The sequence below is a fragment of the Diadema antillarum genome, unplaced genomic scaffold (genome assembly GCF_040938485.1).
Source record: "Diadema antillarum isolate AM-2024a unplaced genomic scaffold, OU_Dant_1.0 scf00000142, whole genome shotgun sequence".
Taxonomy (NCBI): Eukaryota; Metazoa; Echinodermata; class Echinoidea; order Diadematoida; family Diadematidae; genus Diadema; species Diadema antillarum.
The window spans coordinates 455,668-482,401 of NW_027271031.1; the positions used below are offsets into that span (position 1 = coordinate 455,668).

The 26,734-nt window shown below is 39.0% G+C and overlaps 1 protein-coding gene across 1 annotated transcript in view; it reads left to right on the top strand.

Moving 5' to 3' along the window:
• The first annotated feature begins 241 nt into the window (after window positions 1-241).
• The window catches only part of LOC139721374 (von Willebrand factor D and EGF domain-containing protein-like), a 140,239-nt gene continuing 113,746 nt past the window's right edge, over window positions 242-26,734 (top strand). The window contains exon 1 of the mRNA XM_071632688.1: window positions 242-386. Coding sequence (XP_071488789.1) covers window positions 242-386 — 145 coding nt within the window. The remainder of the gene's footprint in view (window positions 387-26,734) is intronic.

Consider the following 26,734-nt stretch of genomic DNA (forward strand, 5'->3'; position numbering starts at 1 on the left):
TGACGAAGACGTGGAGGAATATACAGTATATATATATATATATGGCGTGCTTGTGAAAGTGAGGGGCATTTGATCAGCCTTTAGTTATGTTTCAAAATTTCCCGACGACTACCGAGGAGTTATTCTTACAGGGACTAGTAACCCACATCTGATCTCTTTATTGGCGAGGCCAACCAACCAGTGACTATCGTTTTCTATGATGATGAGCTTTATAGGGAGCAGGCTTGCGCCAGCGGACACGATGCGTCAGATCGCCCCAAGCCGTCGGGCAAGCGGTGACCCAGCGGTCGCTTCGCGACGGGAGGCACAACCCACGTGGAAACTACTACTTGTGTCGATTGTTCTTGTTTTGGTTTCGTCGACTTCCCACACCGCCGCACAGTCTGGTAAGTTGATAACAGGTCCTCCTTGCAATCTTTCTGACGCGTGTTTGATGCTCTTCATCATAAATGAACAATGACTAATTAGACCTATTGCGAATTGGTGAACCTTTGCAAGTTCACCCGTCTTTTGCTTCTGCCATTATGCATTTGAACTAAATTTTGTACGTCATAATATGCTGTGATAATACATGTAAAATGTATTAATATTAACTGTGTGTAAAGATCATTACGCAGTAAACACGATGTGTATGTATTGCACGGAAGTGAAGAGCCTAAACTATGTGCAACTTATCACTGTGTCATCGGGTACAGTCACAGCGTAGGACAAACTGTGCGTGATTTTGACGGCTGTGTAAAAGACTGCCTGCATGCTGTATCCGTGATGTGAAGCCCGTGCGCATATACCGCATTATGACTTTTATGTGACCTTGCCACAGTTATGTTGAAGTCCCCAAAATATCACCAAGTTCGACGATGCGAGGAAAGGGCTACGGAGGTAGGGAGAGAGGGGTGGGGGAGGGGAGTTCTGAGGGGAAAGTGACGCATAAGTAGCGAGCAAAGAGAAAGGGGGAGGTGAACGTCGAAGGTTGATGAACAGGATACACACTTGCAACGGGCTGGATCAGCTCGGAGAGAGGAAGCAAAGGGAGCGATAATTATGAGATAATTGAGCAAAGCGAATCATGGAATCTTTTCGGCGAAAGGCGAGCGTCGCCCATCACCAAGAGAGTAATCATCTTCCAAAATGCAGCACGTTCAGCGCACAATATACTACAATACCAATAGAATCGAAACAGAATAACACCGTGCACATCTCCCAGTGCCATAGGCCTAAGTTACTATACAATGATAGCGAAATCTTCGCTGAATATAAGTAGTCTTTTTATTTCCACGTTTGGTGAGATTTGCTGCACTTGTAGAAGTATGGGGCTTGTAATTATTGTTACAGAAAATGTGACTAGACACACGCTGAAAATACGGAGTTGGGGTCTTGTCGCTTCGCGTCTCTCCCGTCTCGCGGCTGTCCCTTCGCCCCCCCCCACCCCCGTCCCCTCCCTTTCTTCTCACACTTTCATCTCACATTATCTTTCTTACCTCCGCCCCCCCACCCCAACGCGCCAATAGTAATAGTAACGAATTCAATTAAGCAAACATTATGATGATAAACACCAAAATGTCACACCAACCAAGGATGTTTACACAGGAACATTCGTTCCATTCACAGAGCGTTTTTTTTTTTCTCTTTCTCCCGAAGGTTTGATGGTGTGAGGTCTGTCAAACTATCCCTAGAATCCACTGTAACCTCCAGCAGATTTCCGGGCACAGTAAAAATGTTTAGGGATTTGCCACAATGGCGGGAGTAAGCATGGATCACAATAGACAATTCATTAACTAGTTATTCATGCGGAGGAAACACATGTGATGAACGCCTTAGGGTCGAGAGGGTGAGAGGGGGAGTGGAAAAAAAGAAAAGTGCTCTAAATTTTGAAAGTGAACATTCCTCGCCACACATTGAGAATTCTTCGGGACCACAATTGCCGGTAATAAAGCGGCGATTATAAGATGAGAAAGGAAAGTCGCGAAAATGCGAGATAATTACTCGAGAAGGCGGATCATAATGGGACAGCGGTAGAGCTCGAGAGCTAACAGAAAGACTGGACTGCTTTTGTTGCCAATTTGCGCCCAATTACGCTGAGAAAAAAAATGGTGCAAATTGAGCTTGCGTATTGGTCAGTTTATGTTGCGTGAAATTACAAGGACGTGAAAAGATGTTTGCGAAACAGTAAGGATTTCTGTTAGTCGATCTTCTTACATCTCATTGATTTTTATTCATTGAAAGTGAGATGAAAGGAAAGTGGGGCATCTAAACGGGGTCCGCTGCTACTGGTGTGGTACTGGTCAACAGGTTCTCGCGTAAAGGAACGTCAATGAAACCAGGGAGGTGAGGATGAAACCCAAAACAAACGCAGCGACTGTGCATTGTGTGTGCCGTGCCACCAAGGAAGCACGAAAACAGAGTGTTTGTGTGTGTTGTTTGTTTGTTTGTTTGTGAGGGAGAAAAGGAGGGGGGGGGGGTCGAGGGATGAAGAAAGTTCAGGCAGGTTGAGTTCTTGTTCTCCTTCCGTACTGCTGGATTTGCTTGAAGTCACGTTTAATGAGTATCTCAAAAGGTTGAGATGTAAATTATTTCGCGTTCTACTCTTCCTCACAAAATGACACGTTTTGCTTCGGTACAGCTGTAGCATTCAAAACCACAAATTAGAAACAGACATTTGAAAAGGTATATCATCTAGATCTACTTAGCATTAGATCAGCTAATGTTTGACCACACATTAATTATGGTTCGACCTTTTGATTAATAAGCAAGCGCTCATAAAGTTTCATATCATTTAATTGACTTATTTTATGGTGCCTCTGGACTTTAGTCCTTTCACCATATCTTATTTATAAAAGGGGACATTTCCTCCCCACTATTAAAATTGTTCAAGGGAGTCAAGTTAGATAACCACCAGGATCATTGTCATTTATGACGACCCGATTCGAAGTATGATCACTATCCCTTTTTTAAGTTTCACGACTTTTACTGAAAAGGTTCCTTCGAGAATTCCCGTTGATTCTTCGCGTTCAATGACATATGCATTGCCTCGTCAAGAAGTAATACTGCACCTGTACTTGGTCTTATCAAAGAACTATGGGCTATGGGTAGTAGCTCTTTGGTCTTATAACAATGCCTTTATTTTGTATAGATGTATTATGATAGACAAGGAGGTTATAGGCGGATAATGGCAGCAACGCCGTGGTATGTGTAGCAAAGTGAACTAAAACGTGGAACGGAAGTTTTTGCTCTTTAAAATGATTCTGTCATCGCCCGGTCACTGTTCCCACGAACTGTCCGACCCCGTCAGGGAACCGTGTCGGCCCCTGTCATATTTTATTCAGCTGCCAAGGAAACACTCGGCGCATAAATGGAGGAATTCGTCCTCCGTCAGAAGTCCGCCCGATGGATAGCCTGAGGAGGCGAGGGAGATGTTCCATCGACACTGTACCAATCAAGACGCAGAATAAACATTTTCGCCGCACATCCCAAGAATGTTTACATGTTGATGATGATATTGTACCACCTCGACGAATGCGAATTGATCGCTAGTAGTCTGACGAATCAGAGTCCGCCGAAATGAACTAACCCTGAACTTTATAGACGGGGGATATTAGTTCAATGAACAGAGTTTCAATGAACAACTAGGCCTACACATTGTAAGTTATGTACCAGTTGATCTTACCAGGGAGGTGATCACCTCTCTGATCTTACCGTAGTTTTAACATGGAGCTTGTCTAGTAGCTCCCTATTTTTAACGAGGAGGTACTAAGGCTTGGTTTTAATGGGCTTATCTCGATACGGTGTTATTTGCACTGTTTGCTCTCTGGTAGTGGTAGTATGGATATTTATACTGCACTGCAGTTATTCAGTGTACTACATTGTACGTTCAACCTTGTTTTTTGTTAAGAACATGTGTAATTGGTTACCGTCCCTTTGTGCGGAGTTTCAACAACTAGTCGAGGACATGGCCACGTAGTCACTGGCAGTGACCCTTGACCCGTAATGAGTAATCCAAATGTTGAAATGAAAGATGGGATATGTCCCCACCTACAATTTTTGTTTTCCAATAACGTTAGTCTCTGCATCAGTCGCGCTAGCCAGTGAGATACGTTTAAAATCAGCAAGGAGCTTCAAACAATTTCACGCAATGTTCAAGTTGGCTGTGATTTGTGCAATACAATCAAACAAAATGGAATTTTGTTTGAATCTAATTTTGCGGAATCTTAAAGTGGGCATGTTCCACGACACAGAGATATTTGAAGCTGCAACATATTAGTATGTAGAGCTAGTGGTTATTTGCATAATATTTACATGTTACGCTGATACGGAATGACATGTTCCAGCACGACACAGGGATGTTTGTAGCTACCACATGTATAATATTGTGGTAGCTATTGCATGATAATTGTATATGATTTTCATCTTTTCACTTCTTCTCCATCCTTGTTATATTCATATGTTCCCCTTTGTGCTTCAAATTTGTTTGCATTTTCTTTTATTCTCTTCTGGTGACCGTTGAAACTAAGTAGGCCTATACAGCAACAAAACCAAATTCTTTCGTTCTCTCGCACCTGTCATCTCCGTCGTGCGAAAAAAAAAAATAGTGAAGATAAATTGCCTGATCAAGATGTAATTTTTGAATTCCAATCGGAGTGCAAATATCCGATGTGTTGATCTCCATGGCGATTAGATAAAGGCATGTACGAGATAAGATAGCTGAGGTGTGAAGTGGGCCGCGCATTGAAAGGTTTCCTTTATGGATCTTACAGAATGGTGCTTAAAGTAAAACAATAAAAAAAACCGCAAAATAAGAAGAGATAGATAGATAGAAGATAGATAGAGAGGGACAGACAGACAGATGGACAGACAGACAGAAAAAAAAAAGGCCTTGCAGTTAGATACAATTAGCAGCAGTCAATTAAAAAGTCACTCGGTTTCTGCATGGGCTGTCCTATTTGCTGTGAAGTTGTGTTTATGTGCATCTTTATGAGAACGAATATGTTTTATCTATGCAGTTTTTGTAGGCCTAATTATTACTTCGCATTTTTCTGTTCAAAATGACATCTTCCAAATGATGATCTTCTTGCTGAAACCATCCCATCCGTCCTCTGCTTACAATATCTGACAGTTTACATTTAATCAAGATTTGCGTCGATTTATGCATCATCCATATACCGCTTTTATCACTACAATGAGTACAAAGTCGTCATTACTAAGGATGTTTTGATGTGTGTGCATTTTGTATGATTTCGAATGCGTATGGCCTCCGTGGTCATCACATTTTTACGTCATCTATTAAAGGAAACCAAAACCTAAAAAGAAATGTGGATTGAGTGAAAGCAGCAACATTAGTAGAACAAATTAATGAAAGTTTGAGGAAAATCGGGCAATCATGCAAAAGTTATAAATTTTTAAAGTTTTGGTGTTGGAACCACTGGACAAGGAGACTACTTGAGTTTATGACATCATGGGTGGACAACCATATAAAGAAAATAAAGAAAATTCAACATGGTTTCACTAGCATAATAAAAGAGCACTTGACTAACCGTTTTCAGAAAACAAAGGGGGAATAATTATTACCGTTAACATTATGTCAGTATCAAGTTGATGGAATTTGTAATTTTTATGAAATGAACTAATTGAATTTGTGGAATTCTTCACATGAGTGGGGGCTTACATATTTCAGAAATTTAGCAATGTAATTCCATTACAATACCGCTTGCTAAACTACAAATTGAAGGTCACCTGTAGAACTTATGCAATGTTTTCTTCTGTTATCGACTACTTCTTTGAGCCTCCATCTCATGCAATACTTATGGTGAGGCTGAGAGGTGAGATGTCATCATCCTCGTCATTGTGATTTGTTATAAATTTTGAAAACTTTCTTATTCCTTATGCCAATTACTATAATTTCTGAAACTCTGTACGCAGTATACTATACCAATACATAGGTGTCCAATTATGTAAAAGTCTGAAAACGCGTGAAGCTGAAACCAAACGACATTTTTTCCGAGACTTTAAAGGTCCTGCTTACCTTTGGGAGTAGTGATTTAGAATTGTTCAAGATATCACATTTGATTCATATGTGTAACTCTGTTGTATCACAAAACATCTTACCATATAAGATTTTCGCAATAAAGCCTAAAATATAGTTCGGAGATAACAATAAACCATAACTGTAGACGGTTTAGTCTGGAAACATTCTTATTATAACTATTGTTCACAATTTTGTGTATTTAACAATACTTAACATCGATTATACGGATTCAAATTTTTACAGTGGTTGTTTGTTTCTATCCGTAACTCACATTTTAGAACTATTTTAAAGCACTAATGCTAGGTTTGTGTTTCATCTGCAAATTGTAAAATATGCCTTTAATGACACTTCCACGGCCATGTTTGTTTTGTTTTACTCTCCTTATCAAAGTCAAACTTTGAAGTAGAGTTCGCGGAGTTTGTCTTTAAATTGTTACATTTTGTGTATTCGGGTAAAAGGTGAGGCAGATTGTTCTCACCTGAACATGGATGGTATCGCAGTTCGATGTGTGACTAAGTTATCTCCTTTGTGATATCATATCTCGTGTAAATGTTGACTGACATCCTTAACCGATGATCGTTGTTCGTCACTTTATCTTGAGATAGATTATGTGACAAACGATTTCGAAAGACAACATGAACGTAATTATATTAATGATATTTTTCCTGTCTTTTTGAAATATCAAGTTGAGTGTGACGACTGGGCGGTATTGAAACAGTGGTTACTATCAGTAAAACCTATACTTCACCTCAAAAAAGAAGAAGAATAATCTCTATTTCACAATGTGGTGTGAATAGATAGTAACCTTTGCTTGTAGTAGCCCCTAACCTCCCTTCCAGCTCCCTCTCCCCGTCCCCCGTCCTACAATATTTGATTATTTTCAAGGCATACCGTTCGAAACAGGACATCTCCACCTATACCTGATAAAACGTATTGCTAACAAATTGTACTGCTAGCCTCCAGCTAACTGCAGTAACACTAGGATAATCAGCTTTGTACAAGGTATAGTAAAGGCTTAATTCAGAGTCAAATTGGTACTAGCATAACTTCTCTGGCTTAATCCAGTAAAATCAGCGGCAATGACAAAAGAACAAAATGGCAGAACGACAACAACGAACAACAAACTCAACAGCAGGGGCATCCGTGGCGACGACGACAACAAGAACAAGAACAACAACAACAACAACAACAACAACAACACCACCACAACAACAACAACAACAACAACAGCGTTTTGATTGAATTGCATAGGGGACATTTCTTTTGGCAACGCTGCTTACTATAACACTTCCAAAGAAAGGACTTGCGTAATCATCCCAGCCCCACCCCCCCCCCCACACACACGCACACACATCCCGACTATCTTTAGACATGCGAATCAAAATACAGCATCGACGAAATCTTGCCATCTAGCCAGATGAGATGGTGTTCTCCTCTTGTTGCCTGGTGATAGGAATGACCTCCCTGGTGCTAAAACGAAGATAATTCAAAGGTGATGCGTTAAAGAGCAGTTCTAATGACTGGAAATGAGTGTTCCTCGTCTTCACACTTTTTGTGGAGCGCGTCAGTTCGTGCAAAAGCGAAGTCACGCCATTTCCACTGAGACGGCTAGATTGATACGGGGCGGTTTCAGCTGGTCTTCTTGTTTTGCCTCCAATCTACGAGACAATTAAACGAGAGTGGAATGTCCAAATAATCGACTTTTCCGGATCATTAATTCGGCTTAGAATTTTAAACGATGCCGTTCACCCTTGTCAAATCCGTAGAACCCGCAACCCAAATGGCTGCCGCCGGAACTTGTGACCAGCCAACGAACCATCCCCTCTACCATAAATAACGTTTTTCCTTTACTTGCATCGCCAAGAAAATCATCAGAATCTCAGAACATACACTTGTCGTCCGCCCTTCCTGTCTCCACTCCACACCCTGTGATATTAAACTGCAATTCCACATTATGTATGTTGAAGTTCACTTCAATAGAGAAAGTGAAATTGGACGAACAGTATGATGGAAGCTTCACCAAAAATCGGACATAGCAGTTTAATGGGAGTTGAAAATCTTCAAGAAACAGTGACAACAATATGTAACGTAGATGAGGTGATGACATGTCCTCACAAATCTCCCGCTGACTTATGTAAAAATCCTTAATACAATTTCCTCTTTTTGTTGTATGATGTTATCAATAAAACGCAGACAACTTAAGATTGATGATTTCTTTGCTAAAGGTAGGTAGAGAATTGCTGAGTCATCATGATAGTTCAATGATGTATGTGTTTACAAACCAAGAATGCAGATATATTGTATAGGAAACGGAATGGGCTGGTACCTCTTTGGTAATACCAAGTACTCTCGAGACAGCTGTTAGAAGATAGAGATAAAGTACGAATACATGTATGGTCATCAAATTTATCATTGGTTATTCCTTTAGTTTCATAGTTAAAGGATAGGACATAAAATGGAGGTCCCGTGTATGAGAGAGTACTGGCAACTCATGCACGTAAAAGATCCCGCTTCATTCATTCATCGCAAAAGAGCAGGGTGTTTAACCCGGTGAAGTGGTCCCACCTCACATCCAACTGGACCCCATGGAAGACCAGCTTAATGTAGCTGAATATGGGATATCCAGCCATCTTCGCAGATGGAAAATGAACAAACAAACAATAAAAAGATGAATCAAACTCCTGTGCCCTTTTTAGCTCACCTAAGCCGCGAAGTCTATTTTTCACGGGTAAGAGTCTGCAAAAAAAATTAATGCATGAAAGGTGAACTTGCGATACTCAGGTGAGCGCGAGACCCCCGGGTCCCTTGTTTACAATTTGAATATATGTCACACTGATCTAACCTGCAATTAGAATGTTGTCTTGATTTAAAAAAAAAAAAAAATACGGCAAAATTATATTCCTCGCTTGTACGTCGCTTTCTAAAGGGTCTCGTAAGTGTCTGAGCTCATTCTTTTGACGATGCGTATAGTTCAGGTAAAAAGAGGAGGAAGGCTGAAGCCTTTCCGTTCGATATCTTTGGACCCATAGGGTCTACCTGAAGGATATCTCTTCCAGGTAAACGTTTCTCCACACACAAGATGCGTAGAGTAACTGACCTCGCCAACAGGTCAAAGGTGACACGCGGTAACCAGCACGTCATACGTATTCCGTCGGGGCTTCCCCCGTCATAGTCTCAAGAAACAGACCCGCATTACCAAGTTTAGAGTTGTTAGACGTACAGATTGTAAACCAGAAGAAATTATATACTTTGAAGGAAAATATTTTTAGTTTGCTTTTCTACTTATTTTTTTTACCTATTTCTCCGAAGTAAATAGAAATATAAATATGTAGGCCTATAGAAAAGGCTAAAGGCAAAACCCAATCAAAAGTAAAGACTATATTGCAAGGATTCCTTTTCTTGATCCGGCAGGTTTCAGTTTTTGAAACTTCCCCAGGTGCGCGATTCATTCCAGCAAATTCATAGACTGCCCATCCGTTACTTCTTGAAGACTAATTCGTGTTCGTGCAAAATCGGATTTTTGAAAGTTCGCCTGATGGGATTTGCAATAGATGTATCCCTTCAAACTATAGTTAGGAAATATTTACCTCTGTTTTCCTGTAATCGTAACGTCATGTGTTTAAATTGTCTAATTATTTGTTTCCTTCTTCTGGTCCCCTCCCCCACCCTCGTATGTGTCATCACACCGCAAACCGATAGATATTGTCATGATAATTACCATAATGATACGTGGCAAAGAGTCTGATCTCTACATTTGTCTGTTTCGTTCATTGTTGCGTATGAAGTTACTTGCTACTAATATTGTGAGAAATGATGTCGACTTTAGATATTGTCGTCGTCTTTGTTTGAGAGCTGACTTTGTATTCACTGCTGAAATGTTGGAGGGAAATTAGAAAAAAAAAACAGTTTTCATAATAATAGTCAAAATTTGATTGGGGACAAAACCCCTTTGAAGACATAGGCCTAGATGACAGAAGTTATCCACAAAGGCAAATGTTTTGGTTGACCTTTAACAGTGTAAGCATTGTAGTCGTCCAAGTAGCAAAGAAAATAGGAGAAAGAAAATGTTAAACGTCTTCTTTCCAAATCATAATCACTATTGGTATTAAATTTTCATGGGAAAGTCTCAACAAAGTATTCGTGAAATCATGTTCTTTGGGCCGTCTCTCCGAATCCTATACACTGTATAAAGAACTCATCCGTCAACACACTATCAAAAGCCGGTACAAACAGATTTCTCTCAAAAGAGTGCATGTTATTTTTGTGGCCTTTTTTGTTTTCCCCAGGGGATGGGAGTGTTTTTGCTTTTCATAATCTCGCTCTTTGCACGATTTTCGAACCGAGGGCCTTAGTCGTGGGGATTAGTCTCCGTCGGCTTGTGTCAGTTGTTTGGCTCATATTCCTGACTTTGAATCCCCCTGAATTGACTCGTCGAGTAAATCCCGAATATCTCTCCTCACACTCGAACAGGGAGATCGGGGGGGGGGGGGGGGGGGGGGGGGGGGCGTCATGCCGTCGATCGACGTCGCCCATAAAACGTCAGAGCCGCGATCAGCGAGTTGCGTTCGTTGCTATACTGCCAAACCGGTGACAGACAACAGAAGACGTGATCAGCGTATATGACTTTTTAGATCTAAAATCTGTCTGTTTGTTTGTTTGTTTCATTTTCCCTTTCCTTTCAAACTCTGTCAAACCTTGACAACTGATTGATATTCCCGAAGGACGTTTGGACTTATAAGGATGTTATCATTTATATTTCTATGTTGTAAAATTCACTGGGTAGAGACCCCTTCATATCGTATACTGTTTTTGAGGTTTGGAAAGAACTTATTCCTTGACGACTCGCTGCAGCTGTTAAAGTTACTAGAATGTCAGCTTACGACCCCCTTCAGATTACTTACTTTTTGCGTATTTGTTATTCAAACACTTAAAGTGCAATACTACACGATGTTCAAGTTGGTGTTAGAGAGAGATTAAGACTGAGATTGAGAACAATAGATATAGTAAAAATTTGACGATCAGAACGTTGGAAAGTTTCAGCAAAATGAGTCATAAATTGAGAAAATCGCAGGATTTTAATGTTTTACACGTTTTCACTGATTACCTAATACAGCTCGGAGGCGATGGTATATATGATCACCTCACATATTTCACATTGGTTTGAGCACAACATAATTCTTAAAAGTGTAATGTATGTGATTATGGGCCTATTTTATGTCGATAATTTAGCAACTGCCACCTCTGGCTTTACAAAACCGCAAAAATTTGCGAAGAAAGCATCCTAGGTATCATGTTAATATCATGTTAAGAAATAATATAGTGATGGTATGTGCACAGCTGAGTGGGAGTTCAGTTTGAGCATGCGGTTTCGAGTAATATCTCTGACTTTTGTGGAAAACAGTGGACTCTTCAGAATTCCACACAGGGTTCTTAACTTCATATAGGTCCGATAATGATATTACTCGGAAATGAAAACTTGACCATTTAAGAGCGTATTGCCCTCATCTGTTCGACGAAGACAGGGAAGTAACAAAGAAAATGTATCTTTACATTCATGGCAGTTACATTGTGGTGTAGCATTTTGGATATTTCTTTATATTTGACGACTGAATAGAGTAAGAAATAGTGAATTGTAGAATACAGAGTGAGAGCTTATACGTTCTGCGTGAAGTCCGTGTCAAATGAAGAGGAAGGGAAAGAACTGAGAAAGTGACATACAATTGTTTAGAAGACAGACAGACATCAATGATGAAGAAAGAAAGATAGAATGAAAGATGGAAAGAATGGAAGGTATCTAATGTACGAGAAAAATAACATGTCTGTCGGTGTCAGAACGCCAGCTGAATTCCGAGTAAGAAAATAATTATTTAAGGACATAATTTCGTGGGGGGTGGGGGGGGGGGGTTGCAGTTTGTGAGCGAGAACGACATTTTAAAGGACAAGTCCACCTCTATATACATGTGGATTGAGTGAATGCAGCAATATTAGTAGAACACATCAGTGAAAGTTTGGGGAAAATCGGACAATCCGTTCAAAAGTTATGAATTTTTTAAGTATCTGAGTAGTCACTGCTGGATGAGAAGACTACTACAGTGTATGATGTCATATGCGTACAACCATATAAAGAAAATAAAAAGAGAATTTCACAAAACTTTACTTTTTGAATAAACTGCACATTTCTTCGACTTGTTACTGACATATGTTAAGGGTAATATTATTCCCCCTGCCTTCTGAAAGAGAGAAGTCAAGTGTTCTTTTGTTATGCAAGAAAAGTGAAAATATGTTGAATTTTCTTTATTCTTTCTTTATATCGTTGTACTCATGTGACATCACAAGCTATAGTAGTCTTCTCATCCAGCCTTGAGGGAGCAGAAACTTCAAAAATTCATAACCTTTGAACGGATTGTCCGATTTTCCTCAAACTCTCAATGATGTGCTCTACTAATATTGCTGCATTCACTCAACCCACATGTCTATGAAGGTGAACTTGTCCTTTAATGTTGGCATTTCTCCTGTTTCGCATACCATCTTCCTCTTCCCCTGCTGGCTGTGTATTCATGTTGCCCTATATACTTACCTTTCAAGATTTGACAGACGTTTTGTTGAACGACCCACTTTATGCTAGGTTTACGAAAAGGCTTATAGATATCCGAGATGGGTTTAGTGTGTAAATCCATGGATCTGTGGTAAGAACATTGAGACTGTAATGCATGTACAGCTATCAGAAAAAAAAGGAGCAGAGAATTCCAGCATTCCCATTTTCCACGAAACTTATAGCGTTTATTTTCGATGAAGAATTACGTTATTTTTTTTCTTCCTCTTCCTTTGAATGCGGTATTTATAGGCGTGTTAACGTCTCACTCTCTAGATCTCGTATAATGCCGAGATGAAATACATGGAATATTCCTGTTTCTTAGACTCAACACAGGTCTTTATCCTGTCAGACTACATAGCTCAAAGAATAATATCTGGGACTTGTGATGAATAATGCAAGTTCAAGAAGGTGACCGACAGATGTTTGGTTTTCACCCGTTGTTGTTTTCTTTCATCTTTCCGCATACTACACTTGCATTAAGGAATACATGCAGTATACATCATACGCTTTCAATATTTGCAGTCTAAATATGAATCATATTTGTAATTAGCGCATGGTGATGATAGTGATGGTAAAAGAGATTCGGATAATTGTCATCTGGAGAATTAAAGGTCGCCTTGTCATTATTAATAGCACCATCTATATTTCTTAGCATTGATAATTATTGTTATTGCTCAGAAGATGAAAAGTAATTATACAAGTAAGATTGATGATAGTTATGATCATAATATTTTTATTCTTATTATCATATCCATCATTGTTCCTTTATTGTAAAAGTAAAGGTAGCATGCATGAAAAAAAAAAATATGGTATCTATAGTCATGTTTCCAGTATTCCTTACTCTTCTTTATCACCTTGTTCTCTTTTCACTGTCAACTTAATGCAACGCCAGGGAATGTTTCACAAAGAATTGAAGTCGATCTTAAAACTTAAGGACAACTTAAAATCATGGAATACCGTGTGTGTCTTTAACGAAAGCCTAACTTCCAATTGACATTTTTGGAGGTTATTACATACAGCCATTGATATGCAAAATAAACGAAGTGATAGGGAATTATTCTGTAGGTCTTTATTCTGATAACAATTTGAAGTGAATTCTGAAAACATTAAATGAAACTGAACAGGGCAAACCAACGGCATACCATGATTTTAAGTTGATCTAACTTTTAACATCGATTCAATTCTTTGTGATACACCCTTCTGGACTTTCACATCGTTTTCAATAGAATCTGCAAAAGGATAGTTGGCTGTGTGCCCAAATGTACGTGATTATCAACACCCTGTTTTTGTATAGGCCTACAAGTGCACAAGAGCTAATACAGTATTATATTAACGTGTAAGCTAGGGAAGACATGTTGAGGCACAGTTGGGAATCTCGGCATCGATACAATTTACCTGGAAAAAGCAAGCAAACGAACACACAAACAAACGAACACAACTTTCAGAACACTATAGTTAAAAGCAAATAGTATGTCCGTCTATGTGTAACATGCTATGTAAGTATTTGAGGGGTACTGTTACCCTCTAGCTAAGTTACTATACCACAGTTGATTTCTGTGCAAAGTTAAGTCATCATCTTGGAATGATATTAAAAAAAAAAATGCAGCGCCACAATTCTGTGTCCTTTTCGTCAACCTCTTGTGTTGATCGCGTTATTTCCAACCGAACAGTAGTGCGTCCGAATTTCTAAATGGGCCACGGTTCCGCGTAGTGGCCGTAAATGGACACAAAGGCGAGGGGAAAATCTGATTGTGTGGCTTAATCCGTCGTAGCTCAGCTATCATGAATATGAGGCAATAAACTAAGGAGAGGTGAGCAGGAACAAGTCTGTTTTCAAACTCTCTCTTTTTTTTTTCTTCTCGGCGAGAGTGTTGGCAGTGATTAAATTGCGCTGCTTTTCAATGCTTTTCGCTAATCCCCTCCAAACGTGAGGGAGACTGGAATTTTAAAAGAGAAGAAAAGAAAAAATAGCTGGTCGTGTGCAGAGATCACGTCGGTGCCTCTCACGAACGTCTACGAGCTAAAGAAGAAAAGGGGGAATTGAAAAAAAAAAAGGAGAAGGGAGCACAAATTTCCGGGGTGTGCAAAAAGTCAACCGTCTCAATTGTTCGCTCGTCTGGGAGATCGGAATACATGTGTTGTAAAACCATGGAGCTACTAAACAGTAGTTCCATGGTAAAATCAGACATTCGCGGAATGAAAATGTTCGCATATTGGAGCTGATGGCTTTCTTCTTCTTTTTTTTTTTTCGGGATGAAATTTACACGAATTTCAAGCGACATTCAAATGCATTCTGTAAAACGGGAACTTAGCGTTTATTCCCGTTCATAAACTTTCTTCACAATATCATAGACTCTGGTAGCATGTCTGACCATGTACATACTGTAGATCAAATTTTGATAACTGGGAAGCATTATTCGGCAGCGCCACTGAAGAACAAGCAGAACAGGAGAAAATTATGTCTTAGGGTAGGTAGCCTATGACTTCATGTGCGCCTTTAAAGGGATCACACAGTTTTGGTTGAGACCTAATTTCAGATTTTTAACATTTTTTTTTTTTTTGGTGAGATAATGAGAAACCTCTTATGAAATATGAAAGAGCGTGTAATTCTATGAGGAATTCAACCTTTATTTGATGAAAATTGGTTTTGAAATGGCTGAGATATCAAAAAAGAGCGATTCTAATAAAGTGTGGGACCCACACTTTATTACGATCGCTTTGTTTTACTTTGTTTTTGGATGTTTCAGTCATTCCAAACCCGATTTTCATCAAATAAACTTTGAATTCCTCTTAAAATGGTATGTTCTGTACTACATCATAAGTGTTTTCTTGGTATCTCGCAAAAAGTTCAAAGCCCAGTTCACATCTCTACCAATACTGTACTATCCCTTTAACAGTTGTCCCTGATAGCGCAAGTCTAGCGTAGTAAAGTATGAAGAGCATGTTTAGTTGTTGTACATGTGTATGGCTCTGACTGGTGTGCCAATTTCAGTAATATCACAGTGCATCCTTAACGTTCAGAAGAAATATCCGGCGGTTTTCTGAAAATGATGACTCATTAGCTCAAAGTGCAGAAGGGGGTAAGGGGAGAAAAACAAAAACAAAGAAAGAATGGGGACTCAGTGGCGTGCTGAAACAACACAACGCGTGAAAAGTCTGGTGGCGTAGACTATTGAAGCTATTGGGTCCTGTCGTCGGAGCAGAGTGCCCCTAGGTTTCCGGAGCGGGATCATGGAATGTGTCATCCCAGCTAATCGCCTCTTGCCGATGATGAAACCGATGACGACATAATAAAGATGATGGGCTTTGACAGATTCGAATCCGCCGCTGACTTTGCACTGTGTAAACCCCTGATGGGTAGCCTATATTGCGGGCAAGACGTCGAGGGTCAGAGTTTTGTTTCCAGTCATCAAGAGTACTCGTCATCTTTTGAGGAGGGGGAAGAAAGTACGAAATAAATAAGAAAGGGAATAGAAATGTAGAAGGTGTCTGCATGATGACTGTATGAATAGGCTGACAAATATTACATGTAGTATTTGTGTGTGGAATACATATGATAGGCCTATATGATATAATATGATATGATATGATATGATATGATATGATATGATATGATATGATATGATATGATATGATATATGATATGAGATATGATATGATGTGATATGATTAAATATGATATGATATATGATATCTGATATGAGATATGATATGATATGATATGATATGATATGATAGTATGATAGATTACATTATATAATATTAAAGTAGGCCTGTAATGTAAAACATGTCTGTAAATGTGTAATATAATGAATTATATGAAATATATGCATTTTATGTGCGTTTCGTTTCACTCTCAGTTTTGAAGCTCCTCTTCTGCTGTACTCGATTGTTCTCATGCATGTCTTGACAATCCGACGTTTTCGCTTTGTGCTATGTTGTTGATTTCATGAGCAAGCTTACGTATTAACCTTGACAGACGTGCAGGTAGCTATCGGTTGTGTTGTTATTTTCTTTTCTAGCGTTTTCCATTCAGAGTAAATATATACGGCACACAACGTTGTTATTAATTCTGATTCTGTAATTTATTAGACAAATATTCACTATTTTCGGATATATAATCCCCCTTTTCGGCCTTGAAGCTTCAGGCGATCGATCTAGTCCTCGTCCAGTTTGTGTTGGATTTTTTGGTGTCAGTATAAAGTTCTTCGGTAAAGCGCTGTATAGGGAGATCTAGAATGAGCGAATAACGGATGTTTCTTTAATTGCTGTTGTTGTTTTGTTGTTTTCTTTTTTTTTTTTTTTTTTGCTTAGTAGACACAGAGAGACATAAGGGAGCTACATATCAGAACATCGTCATTTTTTTTTTCAGTCTTAGTAGCAAGCATTATCGATGACGATCTTAGCATAGTCGGACGGAAATAAGGAAGTTCCGTTGTTTTGTATGCCAGTATTTCATACGTGACAGATTAGCTACGAGACATGACATAAAGAACGTGCGATCATCAAGTGACTTCAGACTTTACAGTTAATACGCTTACTTCTTTAAACTGCCCCTGCATTAACCCTCCGTAGTAAAACAAACACAAAAAGAGGCCCGAATTCACGAAGGTGGTACAAAATATGAAACCATGGTTTAAACCATGGACAAAAACCATGGAGCGCCAAGTGTCGCACAGAATATTTCGTTACGGAATTGGTCATTTCGTCGACAAAATGACTGTTTCTTTAACGAAATTATCATTTCGTGGACGAAATGTTCATTTATTTACAAAATGTTGTCATTTCGTTACAAAGTAATCATTTCATCGACAAAATGACTAATTTCGTATATAACGAAATATTCCATGCGACACTTGGCGCTCCATGGTTTTTGTCCATGGTTTAAACCATGGTTTCATTTGTATCACCTTCGTGAATTCGGGCCAAAATGTAAAAACTAACAAACACAAAATGTTAATGTTTTTTTTGTTTTTTTTTTTGTTTTTTTTTTTTGGGGGGGGGGGTTGTTCAGTGATATATAAATGGTGAAAATTGATAATGAAAAAAAAAATGGATCGGATCGTTCTGCCCGTACCACGCACGCCAAAACTTATACAACCAGGTGCTCAATGTGTTTGTATAATTATTATCTATTGTTGCACCTCTTCAGCAAATAGATACTCAGTAAAACCTGTACAATACTTCAGCTCCCGTGTTAAAACTGCAGCCTTGTCTTACATTTGGGAATACAACAGCAACAACAACAACGACAACAACACTAAAAAAACACTTGGCGGGAGAGGCCCTCGCCTTCCTGGATACATGAATAATAATGATAATAATAATAATAATAATAATAATAATAATAATAATAATAGTGATAATAGTGATAATGTAATAATATAATAACGATGATAATAAGGTTATTATTATTATTATTATTATTACAATCATTATCATTATTATCATTATTGATGTCATTGTTATAGGGGTAGGAACCTATAATTTTAGTAGTAGAAGTAGTAGTAACCTCATTACTGTCATTAGCTTCATATCTTTAAGGATTTTTAGTGTTTTGTCATTTTCCTCTTTCGCGAAAAGTGTCTTGGGGGATTTAGGCCCACCACCCCCCCCCCCCCCCCCCCCCCAAAAAAAAAAAAAAAAAAAAAAAAATCTGCGACAGAGTGGGGACAAGACTAATTATCACGAGAGTCTCTGTTCATATTGCGTGAGAGAACACCAATCACAGGCCCTGTAAGCTGTAATGAAAAGTTCTGTGACCTGCAAACGAGAATAATGTGCATAATGTAAAGCGCGAGCCCCATGACAAATTGAAACCTCGACTGTCCCTGACCACTGGTGTTAAGGGTCAAGTAGAGGCCCCTCATTCGAGATGTTCACACGCTATGCATGTCAGGTGACTCTTTCCGGAAGCAACAATTTTAATTAGGTGATCCGAGTATCCTCTCGGATCACCTTCTGTATCTGTACGGATTCTTTGTTTTTCTTCTTCTTTATTTCTCCTCAAAAGTTGTGCAGAGGTTAGCTCAGAAAGTCCGCTGCCTGTCAATTTCAAAATTATATCATGTATGCATCATGTCCCAAAGACGGCAAATCTAATGTATCATTGTGATCAGTCGACCGTGACGTCACTATGACGTCATTATATGAAAACACATTCTCAATCATATCTCATTAATGAAATAGAATTTTTCAATGAAATTTACGTCACATATATTTAAAGTTATGCGCATTCTACTCATGTTCTCAAAATTCATATTTTCTCTTAAAACGTGCGCGTACGCGCGCGTTGAAATATTTGTATGCTCCAATCGAGCTCAAAATTTTTTTGCACACGTTTCAGACCATTTGGAGCATTTTTTGAAAAATTGAAAAAATCGGACGGACGCGTACGCGCGCGCGCATATACGCACGCACAGCTCATATGCAATTGAAATTTCCAGTTTTTTCACTTTGATCGCATGTCTGAAATGTCAAGGAATATTTATACCACGTTTCAAGTCAATCCGACTCAATATGACGTCATACGGGGCCGTCAAAGTTGAAATTCCGCGCGCGCGTCAATGGCGATATACAGTGCAACTATGCCAAAAAACTGCCAATTTTAAATCCGATTTTACTCGTCAGGATGGACGGTGACCCCCCATTTTCTTTACATATATTGAAAGCTGATGAGTTGTACATGTCATTTCATGGGTAGGCAATGCTGACAAAATGATTAAAAGATATCAAATTTCTTAATAAAGTAAAAAAAGTAAATTTTCAAAATGACGTCATCAAATTACAAGTCTACTCGAGCGTATCTCACTTATCCTCTGCCAATTTTCTCCCATATTTCAGTATGTTGTAGCTTATGAAATGTTCTTTCATTAATGTGAAAACAACATTTTGATTGGATGACGTCATCGCCTCGTAAAAATGGATTGAATGTATCCTTGTAGAATTTGACCAGTTTACGTGTTATCTCTATGGGAGAGCAGTTTTTCTGGCAGTGAAAATTGACATGACTCTCTTTTTCGAGCACTAGCTCACTTTTGCTTCGGTGAATTTTTCCCAGATTTTAGTATGTTGTAGCTGAGACTTTGGGCTATCGTAAGTGTGCCCTTCATTTTTTCATACGACGTCGGCATCACGTCGAAAAACTTGGTTGAAAATGGCACGTGGCTTCGATGCAGCGTCATTTTGCTTAATACACAGGGCCTATGGAGCATGAAATAGGTCATTGCATAGCGCATCCGCCTCGTAATCCTAAGGTCCCTGGTTCGAGGCTCACCCCTGCCAATATTTTTTTTTTCATTTTTTTAAACACTTTTTTTCTTCTTTTTCTTTAGTTAGTCTTAATCTCCCTTCCTAACTTTATCTTTTTCTGATTTTTTTATGCTTCTCCTTCAAATTTCTATAAAATAACATATTTTTTTTCTTTATTTTTCTTTCTTTCTACTACTTTCTGTGCAATAGATGAACAACAACAATGGCTATCAATCCCATATTTTGCACATGTTTAGTTCATGTCACGTACATTATTTCATAAAATAACAACTACTTGATCAGACACCATCTGGGGTATGTAAATTAGGGTCAAAGGTCATAAATGTTTCATCCTGTATCTTGGTGAATACATGTCCTATCTTTCCCATATTTTGCACACACAAAGACCATGTAACAAGGATCATTTCACAAAATAACCACTTTTTGCTCAGACGCCATCTTGGGTGTGCAAAGTGAGGTCAAAGGTCATATGTACTTCTTTCTGTATTTTCGTTATGACGTGTTATCTCTATGGGAGGGATTTTTTTTTAATGTGAAAATCGACATGCTTTTCTTTATCGAGCACTAGCTCTCACTTACCCTTCGGTGAATTTCTCCCAGATTTTATGTTGTACCTAAGACTTTGCATTTTGCATCTTTGTGAATACATGTCCTATCTTTGCCATATTTTGCACACGAATATAGACGATGTCGCAAGAATCATTTCACAAAATAACCACTTTTTCCTCAGATGCCATCTTGGGAGTGTAAAGGTGGGTCAAAGGTCATATGTATTCGTTGCTGTATCTTCGTTATTCAGTGTATACAGAATTGGTACCAAAGATGGCAGATATGACTCCCTTTTCTAAATGAGAATCCAAACCTCACACGGCCAATGTCTCTAAACACAGATGAAACTTGTATTGTCATGCCTATTACGATCAGGACTCGAATCATTGATTAAAAAAAAATCGGATCACCTTAATTTGTCAGTGATGACAAATTACAATCTCTAGTTATTCCTTGACGTTGTCGTTTGTTTTTTTAGATCAAAACAAGCAAGCAATAAACTTTAATGGGCAAAGTCAGGAAGTATTAACCAAGCTGCAACCAACAAACTCATACTCTTCAATGGAGCCGTAGTTGGCCAAGAGATGCGGGTAATTAATTAGATGTTTTATCGCCGTATTCACGTCACCTGTTCTCGAAATCTCTGCCAAGATGGCTGCGTTTTTGCAGGCGTTTGTTTGATTGTTTGTCTTTTAGCAATATTATTGCCCTCTGTCTCAAATCTGTCCATATCGTGTGTTTAGTCCTGTGTGGCAGGCAACATCTTGTAGTGAATTTAAGAGTCGAGATGTCAGTACATGTATAACGATCAGTAAAAAAAAAAAAGAATCGTTAGACAATACCTTTTTTCTGGCACCAATAAGGAGCAGATGAAAGATCAGCATATTATCTCTGTCCATCTCACGGACTATAGCATGCAGACGGAAAGAAAGGTAGGCCTAATTTCAGTCCATCCCAAAAAGGGAACTGACGACCCAAAGGGATATTAATCAACCCTTGCCTCCATTCAGTCTTATTTAAAGCGGCTTCCGTGTCAGATCCACATGGTATTCATGTTTGCTGTCAAATAATCTTAGCTTAGGCGGAAATCATTCATTTTTTTTTCTTTTTTAGTGTGTTTCAGCCCTCTGAAGGCGATCTGTAATTTATCGGCCGGATTTGCACGACATCACCTTTTGTTGGCGGAGATCTTTGCCCCAACGTGCCAATTCTGTATGACACGACTTTCCGACGCAAAATGCCACGTAATTATCGCTGATGATACAACTAAGTCACTTGTCCTACATAACACGAATGTACATGCTTTATTAGGAAAGAAACCGTCATATATAAGGGAGAGCTCAGTCGCGTGTGTGAAAAAAAGAGATAAATTTAAGGGAACGACGTGTAAACATTCAAGTCTCCTGATTTTCATTTAAAGTGCATTATGATATATCATGTTCAGAATGTCATGGAGTGTACTGTGGACTGAGTAAATGCAGCAATATTAGTAGAACACATCAGTGAGAGTTTGAGGAAAGTCGGACATTCCGTTCAAAAGTTATTAATTTTTCAAAATTTCTGCTCAGTCTCTCTGCTGGATGAGAAAACTTCTACTGCAGCTTGTGATGTCACATGTGTACAACGATGTAAAGAAAAAATGATATAGGAAATTCAACACATTTTCACTTTTCTCGCATAATAAAAGAACACTTAACTTTCCTCTTTCAGAAGGGAGGGGGAATGATATCACCCTTAACACACGTCAGTGATAAGTCCAGGACATGTGCAATTTTTTCATTTTTTTTTTACAATTCTCTTTATGTTTTCCTCATATTTTTCGAACGGATTGTCCTATTTTCACCAAACTTTTACTGGTGTGTTCTATTAATATTCCTGCATTCACTCAACCCACGTGTATTGTGAACCTGGACTTGTCCTTTAAAGAGGACCAGACTGGTAGAAGTTTTCCTAAAATCACTTATGAGACTCGGAAGTTGACCGCCCCTTAAATTTACCCTTGTTTCCCGAAATAGTAACCTGAATAACCATTTGTGACCCTGCACCACAAAACAAACAAAAAGTCGCCAGACATGGATTTTTAGTTAAAGGACAAGTTCACCTTCATAAACATAAGGATTGAGAGAATGTAACAATATTAGTAGAACACATCATTGAAAGTTTGAGGAAAATCAGACAATCCGTTCAAAAGTTATGAATTTTTGAAGTTTTTGTGCAGTACCCGCTGGATGAGAAGACTACTGCAGTGTATGAATAACTTAGATGTCACATGCGTACAACAATATAAGGAAAATATAAAGAGAATTTCACAAAATTCCATCTTTTGAAAAAAGTACACAGTCCCCTGACTCGTTACCGACAAATGTTATGGATAATATTATTCCCCCTGCCTTTAGAAAGAGGCAAGTCAAGTGCTCTATTATTATGCGAAAAAAGTGAAAATATGTTGAATTTTCTTTTACATTTTCTTTATACTGTTGTACGCATATGACTCACAAGCTGTAGTAGTCTCCTCATCCAGCGGTTCCAACACAAAAATTTAAAAAATTCATAACTTTTGCATCGATTGTCCAATTTTCCTCAAACTTTCACTGATGTGTTCTACTAATATTGTTGCATTTTCTCAATCCTTATGTTTATGAAGGTGAACTTGTCCTTTAAGAGCATAATTATTGTGAAAGAGCAGAGCAGACTTCAAGCTTTAAAATGATGTATAACTCAAATCAAATGGACTCTCTTAACCTATCTAAATACTGGAAAGAAGGCACACACTCCAGAAAAGTGTGAACTGAGACAAGAGGCTCTGAAGCACAGGGTCTATGCAAGCGTTTAATCTTCACCAAGCTGTGCTACCTGTGCAATGAATGGGACAAAAACAGTTTTGAAACCACCGGTTTAACCATAATGAAGGGATTATCAGATTACGCTGAAATTAGGCATGTTCTCTTAAGACATTCTGACTATAATAAATGCCAACTTTCAAAGCAGTAGTATCATTCTTTCTGAAGTTATTAGAGTTGAAAGTAGAGAGTGTGTAGGTTTTTTTTAAGAAATGAAAGGGGGACTCTAAAGACACATCTAATCACACTATTTAAAAAAAAACGTTCCAGATTATCTGCTAAAAAACACACTTTCCTGTTCATTTTATGATCCCAAACTTTAGCATAATGTAGAAGAAGATTTGCTCTTTCAGAAAACACACAAATGCCAAGATTGACCAAATTGACCCTTTTCACCTATTTTTAGTCCTCACACAAAATCAGTGCGTGCGACCTTTTTGTTCGTTTTGTGGTGCACGGTCACATTTATTGTCATATTATTGTCCAGCTATATAAGGTGGTGTCATCACCTTCCATCTCTTTCATCCGTTTGTGTATACAGAATTATTACAAGTGTCGTGTCTTTAGTCGAGAAGCTTATAGCAAGAATGACTCTCCTCACCACAACCATCCCTTTTTATTGCCACCATTCTATCCCAATATTGGAACCTATGAAGCTCTGTAAAAATAACACTGGGACTCCATGTCTAAAAGGAAACTGACAAGGTTAAAGGGATCGTATAGTTTTGGTTGAGACCTAATTTCAGGTTTCTAAAAATTTTTTGGTGAGATGAGAAACCTCTCATGAAATATAAAAGAGCATGTAATTCCGTGAGGAATTCAACGTTAATTTGATGAAAATTGGTTTTGAAATGACTGAGATATCCAAACAGAGCGATTTTAGTAAAGTGTGGGACCCACACTTAATTACGATCGCTTTGTTTAACTTTGTTTTTGGATGTTTCAGTCATTCCAAACCTGATTTTCATCAAGTAAACTTTGAATTCCTCTTAAAATGGTTTGTTCTGTACTATTTCGTAAGTGTTTTCTTGGTATCTCACAAAAAGTTAAAAGCCCAGTTCACATCTCCACCTATACTGTACTATCCCTTTAAAGGGATGCATGCAATCATATTTCTCATTTGACTTTTAAACATCATAAATGTGTTTTTGATGATATTTGCACTTACATCATATGGGAAATTATCCATTCAAGGGTTATAAAGCTTCTCAAAGGGACACTTTTGAATCTCATGCCCTTTGAGGTTTTTTAAAAAATAAAAATGTAGTGTTGATCAGTTCTTCATAAGATGAATACCTAGATGCAGGCAGTAATCTTTGATAATGGGGGTGTCATCATCACATTATTGCCTACAAAATACTTGAAAAGAATTTGTTTTGTCAAACAGACTAACTTTATGAATTTTGACCTGTTTCAGTGGTAGCCAAACAAAGAAATACATTAAAATAACACAGTCATTCAAAGTTGTGTGGTACTGATGACTGCTATGTACAAAGATCTGTCTGTACCACAACATAATAAGAAAACAAATTGTAGCCAAACAGAGTTGGGGGGGGGGGGGTAGATGAGAGAGGTAAGGGGGGGGGGGGTAGGAAGGGGAAGGGGGTAGGGAGGAAGAGATCTGACACAATAGATCAACATAAACCAGCAGAGTTTGTATGGGATGAATACTTCCCATAGACTTGTGTGCATTGCATGCATCCTCTATAGGGCTCACACCCATAAATATTTCCCCATAGGGATGTGTGTTAAAAATCAAATTTCAAAAAATTCTGTAAAATAGCTGGGAGAAATAAGGTGTTTCAGCTTCACTAACCTGGATAAGTTAGATATACCCTTTCATCCATCAAATTCTCAGGGTGGATAATTCAGTTCAAATTCTGTTCAGGGGTCCGCAAAGCCAGACTACGAGTTCTTGTCACTCAAAATATCACCCATTTTCCGTACACGTACCCAATGAAATATAGTCCCCTCAAATTCCACCAGAAAAGCTTTCATCTTCCAACCAAAATGCAATTTGTAGAGGAATTCATACTCAATATCTACAGCTATTCAGTTTTTTGCCAAACTACATCATTGATTTTTAATTAATTTTTTTCTTCATTTATTTTGGTATCTTTGGTACGAATTTGTGAAGGGGTCTGGGACGGTCCATTGTATTTACGGGTGTGAGCCCTGTAGGCTCTTCGGAAGGAACAGGTCCGAGCAGATAATTGTGAATTGATTAACGCTTTTAACCGACTGTTTGTCTGTAAAGGTTCTTACTTCTTGTCCTACCTTTTCCTTCCTTTCTATTTCTTCCTTGTGCCTCATTTCTAGATAATTCTTCGTCACGGTCTTTCCTCCACCTATCCATTTCATCTCCAATCCTGTCCTATTGCTTTCTTCCTCAACTTATACCGTGTGGCTCTTTCTCTGTCCTTTCTGTACGTACAGCTGGAAATTGTAGAACTCAAAATGCAATTTCGAGGAGACGTGTAAAACAGCCACGGATAATAGGGACTGGCTGTTTTTACTTTGCTTTGTTTTATTTGATTTTTTTGAGAGAATTTATGAGAGGATGCTTGTATGACCGTTTGTTTGTTTTTCATTGCCTTTAACAATTATGGTCTTTCCATTCAATAGTGGTACCCCTGCTTCGCCGAAAGTTCCGTGAGGGCATCCTTACGAATATCTCTTTAGATGGGGTTTCCTTGGCGTGGTTGTTACGAGGAACGGAACACGGGTTGGGTTTACCCATGGAGCAGTCGTGGAGCTTTAACAACGCAGTCTCCCTGGTACAGGTCTGCTCTGTTTCCTTCCCCATCCCCCATCACGTCACCGCTCGGTTCACACACAGTGCAAGCAAAAGAGTAGGACATTCGAATAGAAGTAGGTCGGGCGAGTACCAAATGATATACGCGGTCCAGTCCAGGATACAGTGTGCCCAAAGGGACTTTGAACCCCATTTACAACCTACACACATCGTGCCGTTGAACAATGCTGGACCCCCTAACCGCAGCGACCCGGAACGGACCCGTAACTGATGCTGTCCCACGACAGGAGGGACAGGGGGTGCGTTGACCGCAGGCGTGGTTTCGCATCGCTGTTCGCCAGGGAAGCCATCCCGGGACATTGCTCATTCAGGTCGTACGGAGCCCGCTAGTGAAAGACAGTAATCACCCTGTCGTATTCATGGTGACACTCCATTGACGGGAGTGGGGAGAGAGAAGGGGGAGGGGAGTGAAACGAGCGATTTGTCGAGAGGCCGTGCGGATAGCCTCACTTTCAGCAGGGAGGTGTCCCACCTCCCTGATTTCAGGCATCTTTCGTCACTCACAGTCAAGGCTGCATTCACACACTGTTCATAGGCCTACACTTGCAGTCCAGAAACAATAATTATGCGTGTCTGTTCAGCTGCCAAATATCAGCATATTAGTCTTTATTAACCAAAGTTGAATGACATTTAACTTCAAATAC